We start from the raw sequence: 21,377 nt of genomic DNA on the forward strand, positions 1-21,377 counted from the left end.
GACACGCCTAACTGAAAAATATATGGAAAAATTGAAGGCCCTGCAAATTAAATTAGCACCGGAAAACTGTGAGAATAAGAAATTGGAATGGTTCATAGGGAAACTAGAAGAGGTGGTCCAATGCCTAAAGATAAAGTTAAAAGGGAACCATCGCATAATGGCTAAACAAATAAACCAATGTAAAGGGTTTTCAGTGGAGTGCCAAAATAAGAAAAAGGAGATACGCGCAACACAAAGAAGACAAAAAAAGAACTTTACATCTGAGAGACAGGCTCAGCTAGCCAAACTGAAAAAAGAATTTAAGATAATGGTAACTAACGCAAAAAGGGTTCATAAAGAAAAGTGTTGGCTAGAACTACTAGAAGCCATAGAGGATAAAAACGTAAGGCAATTTTGGAGATTAGTAAAGTCGGTAGCGGGAACACCAGTTGGAGACTTGAACTGTGTGGTGAGTGAGGCTGCATGGGAAGGGTACATAGGGGAACTGTATGGGGCAAGGGCTTCTAGAGAGGAGGTGGAGCATAAAGTATGGCATGAAATCTCAGATGACCTACTACTACAATTTAATGAAGACTATGTCGTGCGCACAATAAGGGAACTTAAGCTAACTCGGGCAGCAGGTCCGGACAATCTTCCTGCTATAATTTTGAAATCCGAGGTAAAATGGTGGGCAAGATTTCTTGCCAAGATGTTCCAGGTAGTCCTAAAAGAAGGGGTAATGCCACCAACCTGGAAGGGGGCAATAATTAGGCCAATTCATAAGAAAGGGAGCAAGGAAGAGCCACAAAATTATCGGCTAATCAATCTGCTAGATATAGGCGAGAAGGTGTTCTCTAAAATTTTGTTGAAACAATTGAATGTATGGGTAGATGAGTTTCAAATAATACCCACAGAACAGGGGGGATTTAGAGCAGGCCATTCTACAATAGACCACGGATTTGCACTATGGGCGATGGCGAAGAAGTCGACGGAACAGAACGGCAAATTATGCTGCTGTTTTGTCGACTTCAGAGCTGCCTTTGATTCAGTGGATCGGGCCTGCCTATGGGAGTTATTAGAGAGGCTGAAGATTCCCAATGATCTACTCACTATAATAAAAGAACTCCACAGGGAAAACTGGGGGCAAGTAATTAAGGATAAGGTCGGATCCTTAACACCAAAAATACCCATAGAGAATGGATTAAGACAAGGCTGTGTGCTGGCCCCACAGCTCTTCTCAATCTTCCTGTCAGATCTCCCGGCACATTTAGAGGTGGAGGGCAGCGCCAGCCCCAAAATGGATGGCAATAAAATACCCTGCCTATTGTACGCAGACGATCTGGTGATAGTAGACCAGACTGAGAGGGGCCTACAAAGGAAGCTTAACGCCTTCAAAACATATTGTGACAGAAAATTCCTAACAATCAATTTAGATAAAACTAAAACCCTGTGCTTCGGGAAAAAGATAAGTAAATTTTCCTGGTATATAGGCAACCTCAAACTGGAGGCGGTTAATGAATATCGATATCTGGGTTTGTGGTTCGATAGAGATTTAAATTGGAACTCCCATCTGGATACCCAAAAAGCGAAGGCACTTTCCTCCATATGTGGGTTAAAAAGGTTTAATGGGGTGTATGGAGAGATGTCACACCGACCTATGCTGAGAGCCTTCGAAGCAATGATACCCTCTCAAATTTTATATGGCGCAGAGATCCTTTATTTGAGCGGTAAAGGGTCCTGGGACGTGATAGAGGGAAATTGCTTAAAAAGACTCCTATCCCTTCCTCGATCTTCGATGACACAAGCCATCAGGCTAGAAATAGCCTCAAAATCCTGGAAAATACAATCCCAGATGGCCGTGATTAGATTTTGGAAGAGATTGGAAGACCCCGAGAGCCAAAAAGTCGCATATTGGTGCCGCAATGAAATACTGAGAAGTGAGTTAAAATGGGCAAAAATCTGCAGGGACAAATTGAAAGGAATCTGCAACTCACTAGAGATTGATTGGGACCAGGAAACGTTGCAGGTAATAAGTACCAAAGGGGAGCTGAAACAAAGGGGGAGGGAAGTTTCTAAAGCAATTGATTTAAGCTATTTAACAAACAAAAAATCAGTGGCACATATGCTAAAGGCTTGGCCCAACGGAAACTGGTTCCCCTACCTTGATAGACTACCTAACCGTGGGCTTAGGCAAGAGATCCTGAGGTGTCGAATTGGGATTAACCCGTGGATAATAAACAAAGAGCTCAAAATCACATTCATAGATCAAGAAGGCCGCTGCAAGTGTAACCTGAGAACTAAGTGTGACTGGCTGCACATTCTGTTGGACTGCCTGTTTCTCCTGGAACAGAGAAAACTATGGCTGCGCCCAGTTTTCCAAAAATACGGAATTAAAACAAGGACGCAGGCAGCCAGCCTCCTAACAGAAGTACCCTCCATTGACATTGCAATCGCCCTAGGGAAATTTCTAAAGGTGACCCAGAGGTACTGAGAACCTAGGGAAAATGTAGTTCTGTATGAAGTTTTATTGACCGAATCTGTTAGGATGGTGAGAAAAGGGATTAGGATTTTAAATTTTTTATAACATGTTTTAAGGCATTTGTAACTTTTAGAGGGACTAGGATTTTATAACTGGACTATGTATTTTTGGAATTGAAATGTAGAATTGTTTTAAAGAATAATTTTTTAAGAAATAAGTATAGGTTTTACTGTATACACTCCTCTTAGTGTGTTATGCTCACTGCTGTTTGTTTAAAGACTACGGTCATAATAAACATAATTTTGACTTTTGACTTTGACCAGAAAAATGCTTTTTCCAAAATGGGATTTGATAACTTGTTACCGAATCGCATTTTGCATTTGCGATTCGGTATTTGGAAGGAGTGCGTTCAAGCTGTCGCTTCCATATACCAAATCGGTATGGTATGTATTACTGTTTTGCGATGAATTCCAGTTGCAAAATAGTAATACTTTTCCACCAGTTTAAAAGTGATGGTAACCCATCCGCAAAGGGGAAGAAGTCGCCTTTTGAGAATGTAAATACAAATATTTTTTAAGAGCAGGTAGTGGTCCCACGGGCTACTCTTAAAAATGAAACTTTAAGGTTTCATAATTTGTTTTTAAACGCAGGAAAAGGGGCTGCATTTAAAAAAAAAAAGAAAAGATTGCGTTATTAAATAAAAATCACAGGCAGTGTGGCCTGCCTGACATCAGCAGGCCACAATCCCTGTGAAGGATATAATTCCCAATGCGTCGCAAACGGCGACCTGTCTCATTAATATTCATGAGGTAGGTCGATTTGCAACCCACAAGGAATCCTTAAATGAAACTCAATGAGTGTCATATATTAGGAATACTGAGTTACTACTTGTGATTCAGAGAAAATCGCCATTAGGAAATCGGTATTTCTAATGTTTATACATCTGGCCCTAAGAGGCAAGTCAGTTGTCATGTGCACCCTGTAGATGGCCCAGATTCTTATAGAAAGAGCAACATAATAGTTTAATAATTCAAACACACTATTTTTTGTACAGCTAGTATTTTGAATTCAGGTATTAGACGGTGCTTTCATAGGCATAATGAGGAAAAAGGAGGCTTGAGGAAATACAATATTTGCCTAAGATCACACAATCTGGATGAGTGGAGAAGCCGGGATTAATCCCTTGTCTTCTGGTTTCACTGCATAAAAATCAGCCACTAAATGGGTATTTATTTGTTGTTCCTTTTCACCTCAAATGTTAATTCTTTGCTTTTAACTTGTTGTGAAGGAGAGTAGAGTAAGAGGACCTCGAGCTGAGCCAGATATCTGGCTTGAGCTTTCAGTGCTTTATTCACCTCTACAGTATAGGATGCATATGTGAAAAGTGTATATGGGGCAAAAACTCTGGAAGAGGAATGCGAATGTAGGCTTGGTTAGTGAAATAATCCTCAGCCCAGTTCTCCTAGCATGGGCTAATACTACCACACACACACGCACCCCCAAGCCCCCAGCAAGCTCTGTATGACGGGAAACATCCTTTTCATCGCAACTTTTACCACGCAGTAACTTTACGACGCAACTATTACAACACATGTCATTACAACGTTTTGCGCTGGGGGCGCTGTAGGATAGGGAATGGATTTAATTTACTATCCAACACCTTCCCTACTATCCACGGGGACTGGAGTTGGAATAGTAAATAAAACTATTCACTATCCAGCACCCCTTAACGCTATGCGTTGCAACAGCATGCGTTGTAAAATCTGCGATGTAAAGGCATGCGTAGTAAAAGCATGCGTTGTAATGTCATACACCCTCTGTATGACACACACTGTTTCAATTACTCAATCCTGCACAAGTCAATCACTCGTTAGTGTGACGCAGAGGCTACTGTTGGTTTCTAAGTGCTGCCGCATAGTGCTTTGGTGGAGAGCTGTGGAATGAGTATTTAAGGCCCACCTCTCTAACCGGGCATTGTGTTTCACCACAGTGCTTAATTTGTAAATCAGAAAGTGCCAGTGCCCAAAGTTTTGCTGAGAAGTCCACAGTCAGTGCTATCCAGTTTAGATGGTGTTGAATACCAAGGCTGCATGGTCTTGATTCCACCTTATGTCTCTGTAATCCACCATCAAACACTCTTTATCTCACTCTTTCAGGTTCTGTTTCATCCCTGCTTTCTTTCTTTGTCACTGGTTTTCCATCGTTTTCTTCTTTCTCTCCCCCTTTTGTATTTTTTTCTCTCACTTGCTCTGGGTCAAAGTCTGATGAGGAAAAATGACTGCCGGTCCCCAAAAATGGGTGCCAGCGGGGCCCACCTGCAACCACAGACAAAAGTTAATTACTCACCACGGTAAACATGCAAACTGTGCACGTGCCTTCGAAAGGGGCATCGATTACACTTTCCCTGGGCATCTGACTTGACCCACCATTCACCTGGTCTCCTCTTTGAGGTACTGCAGAAGACTAGATTGTGCCCCATTGGCTATGTCTGTCTGACTGTCCTTTATCCATAAATTCAGAGAGCTCTTCACTGAGTTCAATAGTTACAGTTTCTGCAGCTGAAAGCTGCCTGGCAGTCCCGTGTGGAGCAGCCGTGTTGTGTCCTGGTTTAAAGTGCTCTTTTAAAGGTTTGGAAGTCTCTTTGTGGAAGTGATCAGTGGCGGCTCCTCCGCTAAGGCAGAGGTGCGTTGCCCCACTGCTATTTCAGCAGTGCAAAAAAAAAAATATATATGAAAATGATAACAACAGGACGGTATTAGCATTTTCTTTTTCTATGCGGGGGTCGGGCGGGGCTGGCTCCCTGATGCCAGAGAGAGGAGTGGTTTGCACTCCTCTAAGTGCACATGACTGTTTAGCCGGCACTGTGCTGCCGGCCAAACCGGCATGCGCACTTGGCATGTTCTCCATTGGGCAGTGTTGCACAGCCAGGGGAGAACCTGCCCAGCCTCCCTAGGCACTGCCTGAGCGTCCAAACCGGCCACTCAGACCAAACACGATGCTGCTCCTGGAGTGTCGTGATTGTCTGGGAGAGCCCGGAAGCCTGAGTGCTTCTGGGGCTGTAGCAGTCCTGAAGAGGACGGAGGAGAGGCAGCGGCGGAGCGGCGGAGAAGGTAAGGTTATTTTTTTAATCCACCCCTTGCCCCACCACCACTGTTCCGAGCAAGCTCCCACTGGAAGTGATCTCTAGATTCTTTCAGTAAGAGCTCTTGCATCCAGTTTTTTTAATCACAAATCATATCCCCGCCCCCTATTCGGCCACTTCTGGCAGTATTTATTTTTCACCATGATCGTTATCGAGTTCCTCCAGTAATGTCCTCTAATGTCTGTTATGGTTCATCAGGATTGCCAGGGAAATTCAAATTTTTATGATTTTTAAATGTTTTTTTTCACTGACTGACTAAACTGAATTTGTGCAAAGCGAAAACTTAGGTTAAGGAAAATCTGGAGTCTATAAGGCGTAATACAATATCAACCTTTTTGCCAAAGCATAAGAACATTGTAGTAATTTCTTACCCAGTCCAATGGAACATATACGCGGACTTGCGCCAATTTCCTTTACATCTCTCTGCTTCCCTTCATGCTTAAGCACAGCTACAAATTCAGCATGGCCAGTCTGGAGCACTCTTCCAACGACACCCAAACTCTTCCCAGATAGTCCACTCTAAATGCACACTCTACCAAGTAAGTATCGCAAGAGGAGTAGCTTCATAGTTATCTATTCGGAAGGACTTTGGGCCATATTATCAAGAAAGGGCGATACATTATCGCCGCTTTTAACGGCAGGAAACTGCACGCAAGCGGCGATAATGGGCTTGATAATATGCCCTTGTGAATTCCCATAGAAGCACAGGTTCTGGTGTTAACCTGGGCTTCTATGGGAATTCACAAGGGCATATTATCAAGCCCATTATTGCAGCTTCAGCTGCAGTTTCCTGCCGATAAAAGTGGCGATAATGTATCGCCCTTTCTTGATAATATGGCTCTTTGTTGTTTCATTTTTTTTATTTTTTATTTTTTTTAAAACCTTTTTATTGATTTTTGTCAATGGAAATAATTTTCACAATACATCATAATGCGGCGAAGGTGATACAATAGTACAGACATGCCCGTTAGATGTATACAATATTCAAAGGGCGCGTGGTGTAGGAGCATGGGCCGCATAGAACTGATGTAGCTTGAGCGCAAGGGGAATTTGGGGGAAAGGAACAGGGGGACTGCGTGTGGGGTGAGGGAACTTGGTAAAGAGAGCAGTGTCCCTGCGAAGGGAGGGAGAGAGAAAAGAGAGAAGCGAAAGCCCCGGAGGGGAATGAACTAACTGGGGAGGGGAGGGGGGGGGGGAGAGGGATGGGAACTGAGGCGAGGGAGCTGGGCAGGCGAATTGCACTGGGCGCGCTCTTTGTTGTTTCATCATGGTATGGGGTGCTATAGTCATTTAGCTCTTTGATTGGACTCCTCAGCAGTGGTGCAATTACTGCCAGTGCACAGTTTGTAAATCCATAAATAAATAAATAAATAAATAAGTAAATAAATAAATTAAAGGTGCCAGGGCCCTTGTCAGGAGACCACTGCTGCTTGCACCACCCATTGCTCTGCAAGATCTGCCAATGATAGCACCAACACAACTACTAACCCTCACACTGCTACAAGTGTGACAATTCAGATTATTCCAGGCCCTAAAAGTTATTAAAATGGCATGGGTGGCAGGTAGGAGTCCGGTTTTATGTAAATTTAATTAATAAACAACCGCTGTTGTCCTCATCTCTAAATTAGATACACAGCACCACTATGTGGCAGACTGTCATAAGTGCTGGTGTTGACAACTAAGTGCCGGTGCAGAGCACCTGAAACAATCACCTCAAATTAAGCACTGCTTCCTGCCATCCTTTGAGCGCAGTGTCGGTGCATGAAATTTAGATGTGGGCAAATTAGTGCATAGGAGACGGTGGGTGGAGGCCGCCATGGGATTAATCCAGAGTCCTAAGACTTTGTTGTAAACGGAAGTAAGATTTTGTCAAACTACAGAATGCTAACTATGGCAATACTTGTGCCTGAAGCTGTATTATGAAAAGTGCAGTAGGTGGTCCATGTTCTTTATGTACCCCGCAACCCCTTTAGTATTATTAAAGGGCCCGTGGTTGCTTCATCAGATCACACCAGACGTAAAACATGTGCTGCAGTGATATTAACCCCTCCCATGCTCATGACGAGCTCAGCTCTTCATGAGCCACGGTTGCCGTGTGCTCATGACGAGCTGAGCTCGTCATAATGGCTCCAACGCTCGCAAGCGGGGCTAATTCCCCCGCTGTGCTGAGCGTTCCAAAGAAACGGGTGTGGCCGTGACGAGCTCAGCTCGTCCTGAGCACACGGCCACCGTGGCTCATGATGAGCTGAGCTCGTCACGAGCACCGGGGAGCTGTGTGCGCCCCCCGCCTCCCAGCACAGGGGGGGAATTACCCCCGCGGCCAAGGGGTTAATGGAGCGTCCCTTATTTGAACGGTGGCGTGACCACATTCAAATGTGTGAAACTATTGCCTTTGCTCCCTCAGCATGTAGAAGTGGTACAGTCCGTGTGCCCCCTGAGGGTGCCCTTTGAAAATTGGGTATTAGAGACTCCAGTGACCCCCCCCTACCCTCTTAGGGCACCCACCTCCATGTGGGATCAGTCGCTCACTGCACCTGCCTGCAAGGTGATCTCTGCCCCTCCCCTTTGATATTGAGCCTGGGGTGTTGCCTGCATAGTGAAAAGTGGCTTCAAAACAGCTAGTGTGCCTTTTGCTAATGCACAGCTCTCATTGTAGACTGGTGTTTGCAGCTGCACTGGGAACAGCACATTCACTGTAGTAAGGTGTACTGCTGTGATCTGCACCTGGCGCCCCCAGTTAAAGGTATGCTGCGCCGCAGACAGGGGTAGTGCGCCCTATATACAATATGGACAAGGGTGTCAGAACCTCATATATTAAATGTAAAACAGGAGCACCAGCTCTGTGCATGGTTCACACACCAAACAGCAGTTTTCATGCACCCAGTTCTAATGGTTTAAAGGTAGCAAGATGAATTAAGTTGGGCAGGCTGGGCTGGAAGAAATGAATTTTAGGTTCTTATAAATTTCAAGATTTCTTATGAGTTATCTGTTTTTAGTCAATAGAAATGAAAGTTTCTATTGTCAATTTAAATAATGGAAATGCCCATAATTGGTGGTTAAATCTAGGAAAACTACTTGCAAAATAAATAAACAAGGAAGGCCTTGTTGACTTTAGCAAGAGGAAAGCCCTTGATAGGATCTTTAAAGTTAATAATGGCGACCCATTTATTGGAAAGCTTGCTGGGCATGTAAACTCAGGGAGGAACCACAACAGGACACAAGGGCACCTTGCTGGAAATCAATCACTTCTCAACATTCTGACAGCACCAATAAGGCAGACCCCAAACATGTCTCATCCAACTTGACAGCCACAAGAACCACACTGATGCTGGTGATGAAACAGACAAAAAGCTCCTGTGAATGTCTAGTCCAGCCACCTTAGGTATAGGGAAAAGTAGCTATCTCCAGACTAAATAAGCTCGGGGTACATCTTTAAAAACGACCTGAATTATTCAGTTTTGTTGGTATCTAAATGAGCAGCTCCTGCTGATAAATTCATGGGCAGATCCAGGATTCATGGAGTCTTTCAATAACTTCTAGAACTCAGAAGCTGCCACAAACTGAGACTACTCTGGAGGCTAAAGGCAAAGAATATTAATAAAGATATCTCACAGAATGCATCTTAACATTTCACAGAGGCCATGTTCATGATCTAACAGTCCAAAAGTAGACTGGAGGCACTGAAATGCCATAAGGTGTAGGACAAAGGTGTGGTCAAATAGAGGATTTGGACTGACATCTACATCTCCAGTACAACACCTTACGCATACAGCTGACATTGGTAAGTCCTCACAATGAGTTGCAAAAATTGCAAAACCTAACAATGAATTTGTGCGACATCCCTGCAGCAGTTTAACAAGCTTATGTGCCCTACGAGTAAACTGTACAACCAGCAACTAAGCCACATGGGCTGTGACCATTGTATGTACAAATGCGATGAGGACTACATGTTACTTGTCATATGTTGTAAGTAGAAAAAAACCAATATATATTTTTTTTTAAATAAGATATCCAGTGGAATTTGGCACTGCAGGGCCCCTCTCTGTCCAATGACAAGGTCTATCTTGTCCCCCTCATTCCATTACAAGGGCTGCAGGCCAGCCAAGCAACCTTGAGATCGTGTGTCTTGTTTTACATTTTATTATCTCTTTTTTATTCTTTTTTTGAAAGTTTTTATCACCAATTTTTTCCATTTTATAGCAGGAATCACATTTGCAACTCAATTGGCGAGGAGTACTTACTTTCCAATGGCCATAAAGGCCAACTCCACATTCATTCCTGACTTGGCGCTGGTCTCCATGAAGGGCACTCCATATTCCTTGGGGAAAAAACACAAACAGAAGTATTAAGTGTTTGGTTCTGGGTCCAGTGAATCAAACCTCACCCTTGACAGGCTGACTTAGGGTGCATGTCTTTGTTTAACCCCTCAAATCCTGGTAGTCATAGGGAGTCCCAAACTGGGAATCTACGTACGGCCACATGTATCATGCATTTAACCGGTCGCAAATGACTCAAATCACAAATAAATTGCATTTTGGTATGTATGAATTCCTATTTGCTATTCGGTAACGTTACTGACTCGCAATTTGGAATCGCGAATACATACTGATTCGGTACCCCGAAGGGGCGTGTTTAGGGCTTCCCTTCCTAATACTGAATCGCAGCTGTATGTAAGAATGTTTTGCAGCCGAAATGTGGTTGCAAAACATTTGCATTTTACCACCTACTTAAAGTAGGTGGTAACCAATTCGAAAATGGGAAGGGGGACCCAAGGGACCTCTTCACCTTTGGGAATGGTAGCTAAAACGTTTTTACAGAGCGGCCAGTGGTCCCACGGATCTCTGCCTGCTCTTAAAAAATGAAAGGAAAACTTTTAATTTTTCTTTTTTAAACACAAACCCATTTTCTTTAAAAGAAAACAAGCTGCATTAAAAAAAAGTGCTTTATTTAAAAGCAATCTTGGACATGGTGGTCTGCTGACCCCAGCAGGCCACCATCTGCATGATTTTAGTGTTTCCTAAAGGGTCGCAAATGACGACCTACCTCATTAACGTTCATGAGGAAGGTTGATTTGTGACCTATTAGGAATAACGATTACCTAATTGAGATTTGCAGAGAATCGCAATTAGGTAAACGCTATTCCCAATATTGATACATCTGGCCCGTAGACAGGAATCCTTTCTCTGCTGCTTTCCAGCACCAGTCATTAAATAACAGGACTCTGAATCGGTGATGAAAGGATGCTTCAGAGGGATGCTGACTGACACCCCCAGATACTGTGGGATGTAATGGGTGGGCCAGCCCAGCATGTAAATGAGAAGTTGAGACCGATACTCGGAAAAATATGTTTTTCAGCTGTAGGGTGGGGTATGGATACCAGAAAACACTGGGTAGGGCACCTTGCAATATTGAATGCCACGCCCTGGAAGCGTAACCCATTAGCGTTGAAGAAGGCACCATGGTTGGGTCGACTTGTAGTAATATTAGATTTGGCAATGTGATGTAGTTGCTGTTAAACCATGACTGTGTTACTATTTCTGAGCCACCCTAACCTAGGCACACCTCACAACAAGATATGTGAAGTGGTGTGGCTCACTGGTTAGAGGCGGCAGACCCGGAAGCAGAAGTCGGCCCGGGACCAGGGTTCGATTCTCAACGCGGCAGGGTCGTGGACCAGGGTCAGCGGACTCGATAATTCTCGCCTCGGTGCCTACTCTAACCAGGGGTCCCACTCGGCAACTCTGGGCATTAGCTTGCCTAATCTCCACAACGGCCCCATCAACGCCGGGGATGCCTGGCTCCACCTTGGGGATTCCCAGAAGGGACCATCCCACAGTGAAAGCCAGGACTGGTTCCCCAACGGTATACAGCGCCAGGACGCCGACTGGCAACAGTGTGCTTTACAAGTATACACATTACATTACATTACATTATGTGACCTTGTCCCTTGGTGCCATATGAGACTCAATGCAACACCCTAACTGGTTCCACTATGTTAGTGAAGATGAAAGCCTGGTCAGGTCACCTTGAAGCAGTGGATAAGACACCCCGATACCCTTGACGGGTCCGGTTACAGTACTAAACTGACAGATGGGTTGATATATTCACATGGCCAGGAGAGACGCAGTCTGCTATACAATGCAGAAACGGCTAGTAAGGCTTTATTTTAACCAAATAAGTGGGAAATCACCTGGAAACATCCCCAATCAATGCCACCTTGGCTATATTGCCTTCATGCCAGGCCTCCCACCTTGGAAGAACAGGGGAGTTAAAGAACTACAGACGCGCCTGCAAGAGACCCGTGAGGGTCTAATCTAGGGGATGCTATTCATGAACAGGAATGAGGACTACAAAAGTCTTACCCTAGGTGAAAGTTTATACTGCACACTTACATTCAACACTTACACACCAATACAACTCTTGTACTTTCCAACAATATATTATAAACACTATGAAACAACCACAAAAATAACTAAAAATGTATTGAATGTTTATTATTATTATTATAAAACTTCTGTTGGTTAATTTTGTATATATACCATAACAAACATAAAAACTGATATCACAATTACAAGGAAGAAAATTAACAGTCCCAAAGATTAGCCCTTAAACTATTACATATCCATAAAATGACTGCACTGTACAATCATGAAATCGTTTTTCATATGCAATCATTCAGTGCAGTTTTATAATCTTTGTTGACACGTTTCGGTGGAAAAATTGTACTTCCAGTCCACCTCCTTCAGGACTTTTATACATACATTCTTCCAGTAACTTTTGAATCATGTACTATGAATTACAGCTAAAACATCTTGTATACATGCTTTCCTGTAGGAACAGTTGTTAATCCAAGGAAATGTTAAAAGAAGAGCTTTTTGCACCTCATTACCATAATTACTATTCCAGAGCAAAACTGAATAAGCCAAGTTCAAGTAAAAGACCACCCGTGGAAATAACAGTGGACTAACTACAACTGTAAATGACACAATGAACTTAGAAATCAACTAATGTGCTCAGCATGCATTTTACGTGAAATTAACTGCTCAGCAAGTAGTGGTTGGTAACTTCTTTTGGGGTGGCTCGCCTTCTGAATCAAGAAGGGAGGCTACTATTCAGGGTATTTAGTTAGTGAAAGAATAGTGTATTGCTAGTTAAGTTCCAGTCCAGGATGAGTAACCTTTTGAATTCTGCCTGAAACATTCACATTGCTTTGATTGAAATGTATTTATATACCATTTCATAACTGTGAAAAGTGTTTGGACGCATATTTATTGGACCAGTTTAAGCTACTCCATACATTTTGGCCATGAGTGAGAACTCATGGGGGGGATGAATGTGGATATCCTACACATTACTAGAAGATTGGTGCCCTGCAGTAAGGCTACCAGGGTTCATAACCCAAGACATGCTAATGGCAGAAAATGAACACAAATGACACATGAGCAAAGAGACGGAGACCCCGCTTCAGAAAGGCTCATCGACTCAATACATATACTATTTATTTATTAAGGAGTTTTATATAGCACTAGCCTGACCCGGGGGTATCGGAGCGCTTCACAACAGTTTTTGAGGAAAATTCATACATTAACCCCTTCCGTGCTAGTTGTGCCGCTCGCATGCTCATGACGAGCTCAGCTCGTCATGTAACGCGGCTTTTTAAAAAACAGCCGCACAGCGCAAAAAAAGCCGCTGCACGCATGCGGTTAAACAGTATTCTACATATAGGTTAGGCAGTCCAAGTGTGCTGAGCGGCACTGAGGTAGTGTGTGAGTCCTGAGAAACCTCATAGAGTGCACGTTGTCTTGAGGTTGATACAATGAGGTTGTACAAGTGCTGTTTACAAAAGTTGCAAATCAGCGTGTTCAGTATGCATTATGTGGAAGTGTAACATTTGCAGTAATGCAATTCATGGAAGCCACTTTGAACGATAAAATAGCAAATTCATTTATTGTAGGAGTATGTCCGCTTCCTTGTGCTTCCATGCTGCTCACTGGTGTTAAAGAAGTGGTGCAGGCTTTTGCACAGAGCCATCCATAATTTGGAGTGCGCAAAATGGGCGCTGGCTTGATGCCTGAGGTGCGTTTCCGCATCTGTGTGGGAGCATGGCTTTGCACTCAGAGGGAAAGACGCTGTTTGGAGGTGCACTGACTGCTCCCAAATGAGGTGCCTCACAGTTAATGTACCCCTTGGTGGTAGGGATGTATGACGTTACAACGCATACTTTTACAACGCATACCTTTACAACGCAATTTTTTACAACGCAACATCCATTACAACGCATTCCATTACAACCCATGCCATTACAACGAATTTTTATAACTACCTTTACAACGCATTCCATTACAACGCATACTACCTTTACAACGCATACCATTACAACGCATACCATTACATTGCATGTATGGTAAGTATTGGATAGTGTAGGGGTAAAAATGACTATTCTAACTCCAGGGGGTGCAACAGTAGGGTAAGTGTTGGATAGTGTAGGGGCAAAAGTTACTATTCTAACTCCAGGGGGTGCAACAATAGGGTAAGTGTTGGAAAGTGTAAGGGTACTATGCGTTGTAATGGTATGCGTTGTAATGGTATGCATTGTAATGGCATGCGTTATAATGACATGAGTTGTAATTGTATGCGTTGTAGTGTCATGCGTGGTAATGGTTGCGTTGTAATGGCATGCGTTGTAAGGGATGTTGCGTTGTAATTAATGCGTTGTAATGGTAGTGCGTTGTACAAGTTGCGTTGTAAAGGTTGTTTCACGGTGGTGGTTCTTTGGGGATGAGCTCCAAGGGATCCCCTACGTCACTCCCACAATAAAAAGCAAGTCACACAACGTAGCTGCTCACACACAGCATCTGTGCCCCCTATGAACTGATGCTGGGTCCACTGCTTACACTGACAGGTGGCAAGCGGCTTCAAAAAGCCAGCCCGCTAGTCACTATTGCATTGGTCCCAGTGCAGACACAAGTTTGCAGCTGCACTGTGAACAACCCTATGAAGAGTGCACCATTTTGCAGAACTAGAATGCAGGCCTGCTTTGCATAAGGAAGCCCATCGCCAGGGCTTTACGTGGGATGAAAACACGGTGTGGTCTCCCATAGGGTCCTGGCCGATGTGATTAAGGGGCGTGGCTTAAAACACTTAAGCTAAAAATCTGTGCTTAGCAAAGTGTGCCGCCCAACTGGTATTTTGCTGCTTCTATCCATTCCTCCAGATATATAATACAACAAATAACATTACCTACAACAAGTCAGGACTATTGGCTTTGTCAATGATTGTACATTGCATAAGATAAATAAGCAACAACTATGACTTTGTTGTATTTAATATTGAAAATGCGTCCGTTCTTGTGGCTGAGTTGGTGGCGTAATACTAGAGCACCGACATTCGAGCTGAGAAAGCAGGTTTGAGCCTCACGTCGGCTCAACATCCTGTGATTCAAAACATGAATATGTTCTTCTGTAATGTAACTGGTGCTCATATTTGCGCTGTATACAACTGAAAAATTAGAGGCATATTTATAATAACTGGAGCATCCCTGCATATCAGCAGGGATGCGCCAGTTATTGTGCGCACCATGGGGCAGAAACGGCACAGATGCGTGACGCATCTGTGCCATAAAAGTGGCGCATTGCTGGAGTTGCATCGCAAGCCCGACGCAGCTCCAGCAATGCTCTGGGGGCCCTATCTAGTTAACGCTGCGTCAATCCTTACGCCTGCTTCAGGCAGGCGCAAGGTTCTGACGCAGCATGGGCCTAAAAGTGACTGAGTGAAATCTTGTAGATTTCACTCAGCCACTTTTAGGAGGCGTTCCTGCGCCGGAACGCCTACATGTGGCGCAGGGCTTTACATCGTGACGCATCTCCCAGATGCATCACGTTGTAAGTACCCCGCACCATGGCGCAGGACTTGCGCCGCCGCTGCGTCACAAAAGTGACGCAACGGCGGCGTAAATGAGGCGCAAGGGGCTTGTAAATCTGCCCAGAGTCTATATGAAGTTACATCAAAAGCAGTGATGTGTGGTGCTATTGCTGAGTATAACTTTTTTCCCCCCCACCCTGAAGGAAAAAATGGAGAACCAGGTCGGGCCCCGGCTCGGCACCTGCTTTTAAGAATTGTCGGTGCTGAGCACAGGCAGGACCCGGCTCACTTAAAGCCCTGCCCTTCGTCAAGGGGTGACTGCATACTATGTCATATGTGGTGCAGTCAATATTCCTTGCAAGAGCATCTTTGCCTATGTACCCACATCTGAAAGCAGCACAGCTGCAGTCAGGGGTGTTCTCTTTTTTCTGGAGCCCCATACCCATGCAAAAGAGGCTGCACTCCCTCAGGATCACAACAGTGCACATTTTGCATCTGTGCGACCCCTATGCGACAAAAAGGCTGCACAAGCATCTGGAAGCCCTTCTGTATTAGCAACGTGAGGCTGGGGTGCAAACAGTGGGTGCAAACGCCTGTTGCCTCATCCTGAGGGCACTTTGTGTAATGAAGCCCAAGATGTGGGCTCATGTGCACTGCATATAACACACGGACTCGAGGGAGGCCATGAAACTGACCAATCATTGAGCCCAGGAAGTGAAATGCAAGCGCAGTAAACTCTAGAGCGTGTGATGATAAAATCACAGACTTCAGGGTTTGCGGTCATAAAATACACACCTCCGCGGCGTGACGTTCAATACTCTGCGTCTGTGTTTAAATCTCCCCTGTGAAGGTGACCTGGACGTGCAGTGGAGTCCTTTGCTGCACCCCCCCGTGGCTGGTCCTGAATGCCCGCCATCATTAATAACGCGTCATTAATGAGGCGCACCTGGAATGCCGGGCTCAGCATACATCACTCCCGGGCTCATTAGGAGAGCGCGAGGCAGCCCCGCCCTCGGGACCCGCACAGTTAATGAAGGTGGGAATAATCAATCGGCTGGGGGGCGCCGGAGGCCCGGCCTGGCTGCCAGGACTCGGTGTACCGGGGCCTGGCACGGTCTGTGCCCACAGGCATCCGCCGCAGTATGTTTTCTCAATAATCCTCTATCGCAGGCCCTGCGCCTTCCCTCTGCTGCCGCCCGCCTCTTGATGAAAAGAGACGATCAAGGCGCTGAACTAGGGTGACCAACTGGCATTGGTGCAAATTCAGGACGGTGAGTGTAAAAATTCAGGACAAAGGGTCAAAATTCAGGACACAAATTCAGGACAGGAGGTCAAAATTCAGGACAAAACTTCAGGACAATTGGATACGTTTTACAGACACATCAGAGGTCGCGCAATAGTATATAAGTAAGCCCAGCCATATCCAAACATATTAAACCATTTGCAAACCTATCCATCATGTATCCTTCCATCTATCATTTCACTCATCCATCACTTCATTCATCCTTTCACTCATCCATCCATTATCCATCCATCCACCCTTTCACCCTATCCATCTGTACAGTCATCCATCCACTCTTCTACCCATCCATCCATTCACTCATCCATTCAGCCATTTACCCTTTCACCCATCCAGCCATCCTTTCACTTACCATCCATCCACCCAGTCACTCATCCTTCCACCCTTTCATTCATCCATCCTCCCTTTCTCTCTCCATCGACCCTTTCACTTAGCAATGCTTCCTTCCATCCATCCACCCACCCATCTACTCATCCACTCATGACTCCATCCATTGACCCTATCACTCATCCATCCTTTCTCTCATCCATTTATCCTTTCACTCCTTCACTTATCTATTCATCCTTTTGGCCATCTACCTTCCTTTTCACTCACTCACTCATCCATCCTTACATCCACCCTTTCGCTCATCTGTCCATCCATTCACCCATTCACTTATCAGTTCATCAATCCATCCATCATTTCACTCATGCATCCACCCACTCACTCAATCATCATCCACCTTTTCACTCACCCATCCACCCTTTTACCCATCCAGCTACCCTTCCACCCATACATCCAGCTATTTACCTTTTCTCTCTTCCATCCTTCCACTCACTCATCTATCCATCCATCCTCTCATTATCCATGTATTCAATCTTTCATTCATCCGTTCACCCCTTCACTAATGCATCCAGCCATCCTTTCACTTGCTCACTCGCCCACCTTTTCATATTAATTTTGAGCTCAGCCTTTTTGAGAAGAGGCCCATCAAGATCTTCACCCTCGCTGCAGGGGCCGTTCCAGGACTGGGACAGAAGCCACCCAGGGCGGAGACAGGATCCACCACAGGGGGGGGACAAGAGCCATCACAGGGGGGCACAGGAGCCATCACAGGCCGGGGGACGGGACGACAGGAGCCATCACTGGGGGGGAACAGGATCCCCCAGGGTGGGCACAGGGGTGGGCATGCAGTATTCTAGTATCATCTTGGTCTCTTCCAGGGTGGGGTAGGGCCAGGGGCGGCTGGTGGATTTTGAAAGTGGTGAGGCGAAAAATGTTGTACCCATATATAACGATCAAGCGAGCGAGGCGAGCAAACCCGAAACACAAAAGGAGGGTGTGCAAGATTTTTTTTTTTTAATTGATACAAATGGTGGGCTTTACACCACCTTTTTACTACAAACTGGAGAAAAACGGGGATCCAAATATAGTATGTTAAAGCACAAATATGAAGAAAACATTAGAAACAGATCAAAAATTAGCCCAATCCTCTAAATGGTCTGCTTGCAAAATGACCGCCAAGCACACCCAACCAACGGAAACAAGCCCTATAAGTGTGTCTCGTATTATTTATCTGGAGAGGCAATGACACATGAAGCACAATACCAATGGGGCAGCACACTATGCGAAGTATAGATTTTTAGCTTAACAGTGTTAAGCAACACTCATAATTACATTGGCCACCCCTACGAGAGACCCCCCCCCCCCACAGTTTTTTCATTCCACTTAAAGCTCTGCACACATAAAAGTGTGTGCGTGATTCTTTTGTATATGGAGGGAGCAATGGTAGAAACGAAAGGCCGCACATTTCATGATTTCATTTAAGTCATGAAATGCGCTGTCTTTGGTGTCTGCCATGCCTCCACATACAACAGAAACACACGCTGTGTGTGTATGTATGTTTCATGGGCGCATTGTAGACAAAAGGCCAGGGACACTCATTTCAAATAAAATAAAACTAGTGTCCCTGGCCTTTCGTTTTTACCATGCGTCCATCTATAACATACACACAGCTTATGTGTGTATTCTGTATATGGAGGGAGGCATGGTAGAAACAAAAGGCCAGAGACACTATTTTTAAATAAATTATCGTCACCGCTCTGACAGCAGAAAAAGACAGAGCAGTTGCAAGTAAAAGTATTGCAGAGAGTTTGGCCTTGGTAATCTGAATTTAAAATGACCAAGCACTCTCCAATTTCTAAGGTAACAGCGCGTTGTAACACATCTACTTGCAAAACTGCCCACTGGCAGATTAAAGGCAAAGCCAATCACAGGCACGATCAAAAGAGAGGCCTCGTGTCTGGTCGGACTATGAGCCGGCCTCTGGTGCAAGGTAGGTGAATGTATGAGTACATCTTGCAAATTCCTAACATGTTAAGCTTTCTCTTTTTAGTCGTAATACTCTCCTGATAAATTGCTAAGGCGCCCAGTGGTAAGAGAGGGAGCGATCTGCATTTCCACATTACTCTTTATTGCGTCCCTCTTTTCTAGCTCGGGTTTTGTTTTCCCTGTAGTGACGAGGCAGCAGGGAGCACCCATTCCTGCAGGAATGCTCTCAGGCCCAGAAAGCAGTGTTCCCAGCTTCCAGACCTTCGCATTTCTGACATATCTCTGGTGTCACAGTGGCCCTGGGCAGAAATGGAATGTGTGAAGCCCCTCTAAATTGCGGAGACATGGCGTATTCAGGGCTGTTTGCATTTGAATAGATGCCCCCTGCTCCTGAAGCTTCTGCCCCCCCCCAGCTCCCCTCGCCTCAATCACCTCGAAGCACCTCTTAACAGCTCATCAAGGGCTGCCATCCCGCTGTGACTCTCAAATGCCGCGGGGCATCTGAGCTTTCACACAGCATCGGAGCTGTTACACCCCACCTCAACAGCAACAGAGCAAAAGAGGGAGGTGGGCGGAAGCTGCGCCGGCTTCAGGGAGCTGCGACCGGTGCCCCGTCAAAATTACGGACAAATGGTGTCTGTTAAAAGATCCTTTACGGACAACGGACAGATGGCCGAAATTACGGACTGTCCGTGAAATTTACGGACGGTTGGTCACCCTACGCTGAACTGTTCCCTGCCGGCGGCCCCGGGTCGAGGAGTCCGTAAGCCGGGAGTAAGGACAGTACTGGGGAGGAGGTGTGGTCATTTGGAGGAGGGATGGTGATTGGGAGGAAGGATGGCCGAAGATGGGGGAAAGGCCTGTGGGAGAACAGATGGCCTGTGGGAACAGAGATGCTCTATGGGAGAAAAGATGGCCTCCTGGAGAAGAGATGCTCTGCAGGAGCAGGGTTGGACTACGCAGGACGGACGGTCTACAAGAAGAGGGATAGACTACTTACGGAGGAGTGCTCTATGGGATGAGCAATAGTCTATGGGAAGAAGCATGTTTTTGGGGATGATCTAGGGTAAGAGTGATAGCCTATGTAAGGAGGGGTTCTCTATGCGAGAACAGATGGTCCACAGAAGGAAGAGTGGTGTACGGTCAGTCAGTCAGTCAGTCAGTCAAAAAAACTTTATTCGGTTAATTAAAACCATAAAAGCAGAGCATGATACATAAAATCAGATTAAACAGTACAATTAAACAAGTGTAAAGAATTGATTGCTACTCCTTCTAAGAACACAATACGCACATTCATTAAAAAAAGGGATTGATAGATGTGGGGAACACCTATATCAACGTGTTAGAAACATTCTCGTCAAGGTTTATACAGAAAGTCAGATTTGATGATTAAGTGGTGCGGCAGCTCTTAGTTTATTCTGTCTGGCGGCTGCTACTAAAAAACATGCTACACCATATGCAACCGGCACCGAGTTCAACATCTGGAGTATAATAATGGTGTACGGGATACAGAATGGTCTATGGGAGGAAGAATGGTTTTCTGGATGATTCATAGGATGAAGAAAGGCCTATGCAAGTAGTGGCGGTGTCCTGGAAGACGGGTGGTCTACATGAGGAGGGATGACCAGAACGAGGAAGGATCGCCTTTGGGAGGACAGATATTCTATGGGAGGACATAAGGTATTTTAGAGGAGGGATGGTTTAGGGGAGGAGAGACGGCTATAAGAGGCGGTGTGGTCTACTTGAAGAGGGATGGGATAAGAGAGCAGGGGTAGTCTATGAGACAAAGGATGGCCTAAATTCGAGGATCGATAGTCTAGGAAGGCTGATGAGATGACTACACCTAGGGTAGGAAGGATGGTCTACAGGAGGACGGATGATCTAGAGAAAAGGGAGGAGTGGTGGTCTACTTGAGGATGGATGGTTTTCTGGAGGAGGGGTGATGTACGGAAGGAAGAATTGTCTTAAAAAGGAGACGTGGTCTTCAGGAGTAGTGTTGGTCTTCCGGGGGTGGAACGGAATATCAGAGGAGGTGTTTTAAAAGCTGAGGTGCACTTGATGGGAGGAGGTGTTCAGGTGGCCAAGGCAGTATGTTTGGGGGTCATCATTTTAGACCTTCAGACCTTAGTTTTAATTGATCCCCTGTGTGATCATGGCCACACGGTTGTTCAAAGACTCCTTTTGTCTCAAGGTTCATCTATAAATGAGATGGCTTAAAAGCATGCTTAAAATGCCCACACTTACTACTGTACAGATGTATGTCGTTACTACGCATGCTTTTACAACGCATGCCTTTACCACGCAAC

General features: G+C 45.1%; 1 protein-coding gene across 1 annotated transcript in view; it reads right to left on the reverse strand.

The window, feature by feature from the left end:
• RAB26 (RAB26, member RAS oncogene family) overlaps positions 1-21,377 on the reverse strand; it is a 904,454-nt gene that overhangs the window by 14,209 nt on the left and 868,868 nt on the right. Inside the window, exon 8 of the mRNA XM_078664850.1 lies at positions 9,842-9,918. Within this exon, the coding sequence (XP_078520976.1) occupies positions 9,842-9,918 (77 nt within the window). The remainder of the gene's footprint in view (positions 1-9,841; positions 9,919-21,377) is intronic.

The sequence above is a fragment of the Lissotriton helveticus genome, chromosome 10, assembly GCF_964261635.1.
Source record: "Lissotriton helveticus chromosome 10, aLisHel1.1, whole genome shotgun sequence".
In the NCBI taxonomy this organism is placed as follows: Eukaryota; Metazoa; Chordata; class Amphibia; order Caudata; family Salamandridae; genus Lissotriton; species Lissotriton helveticus.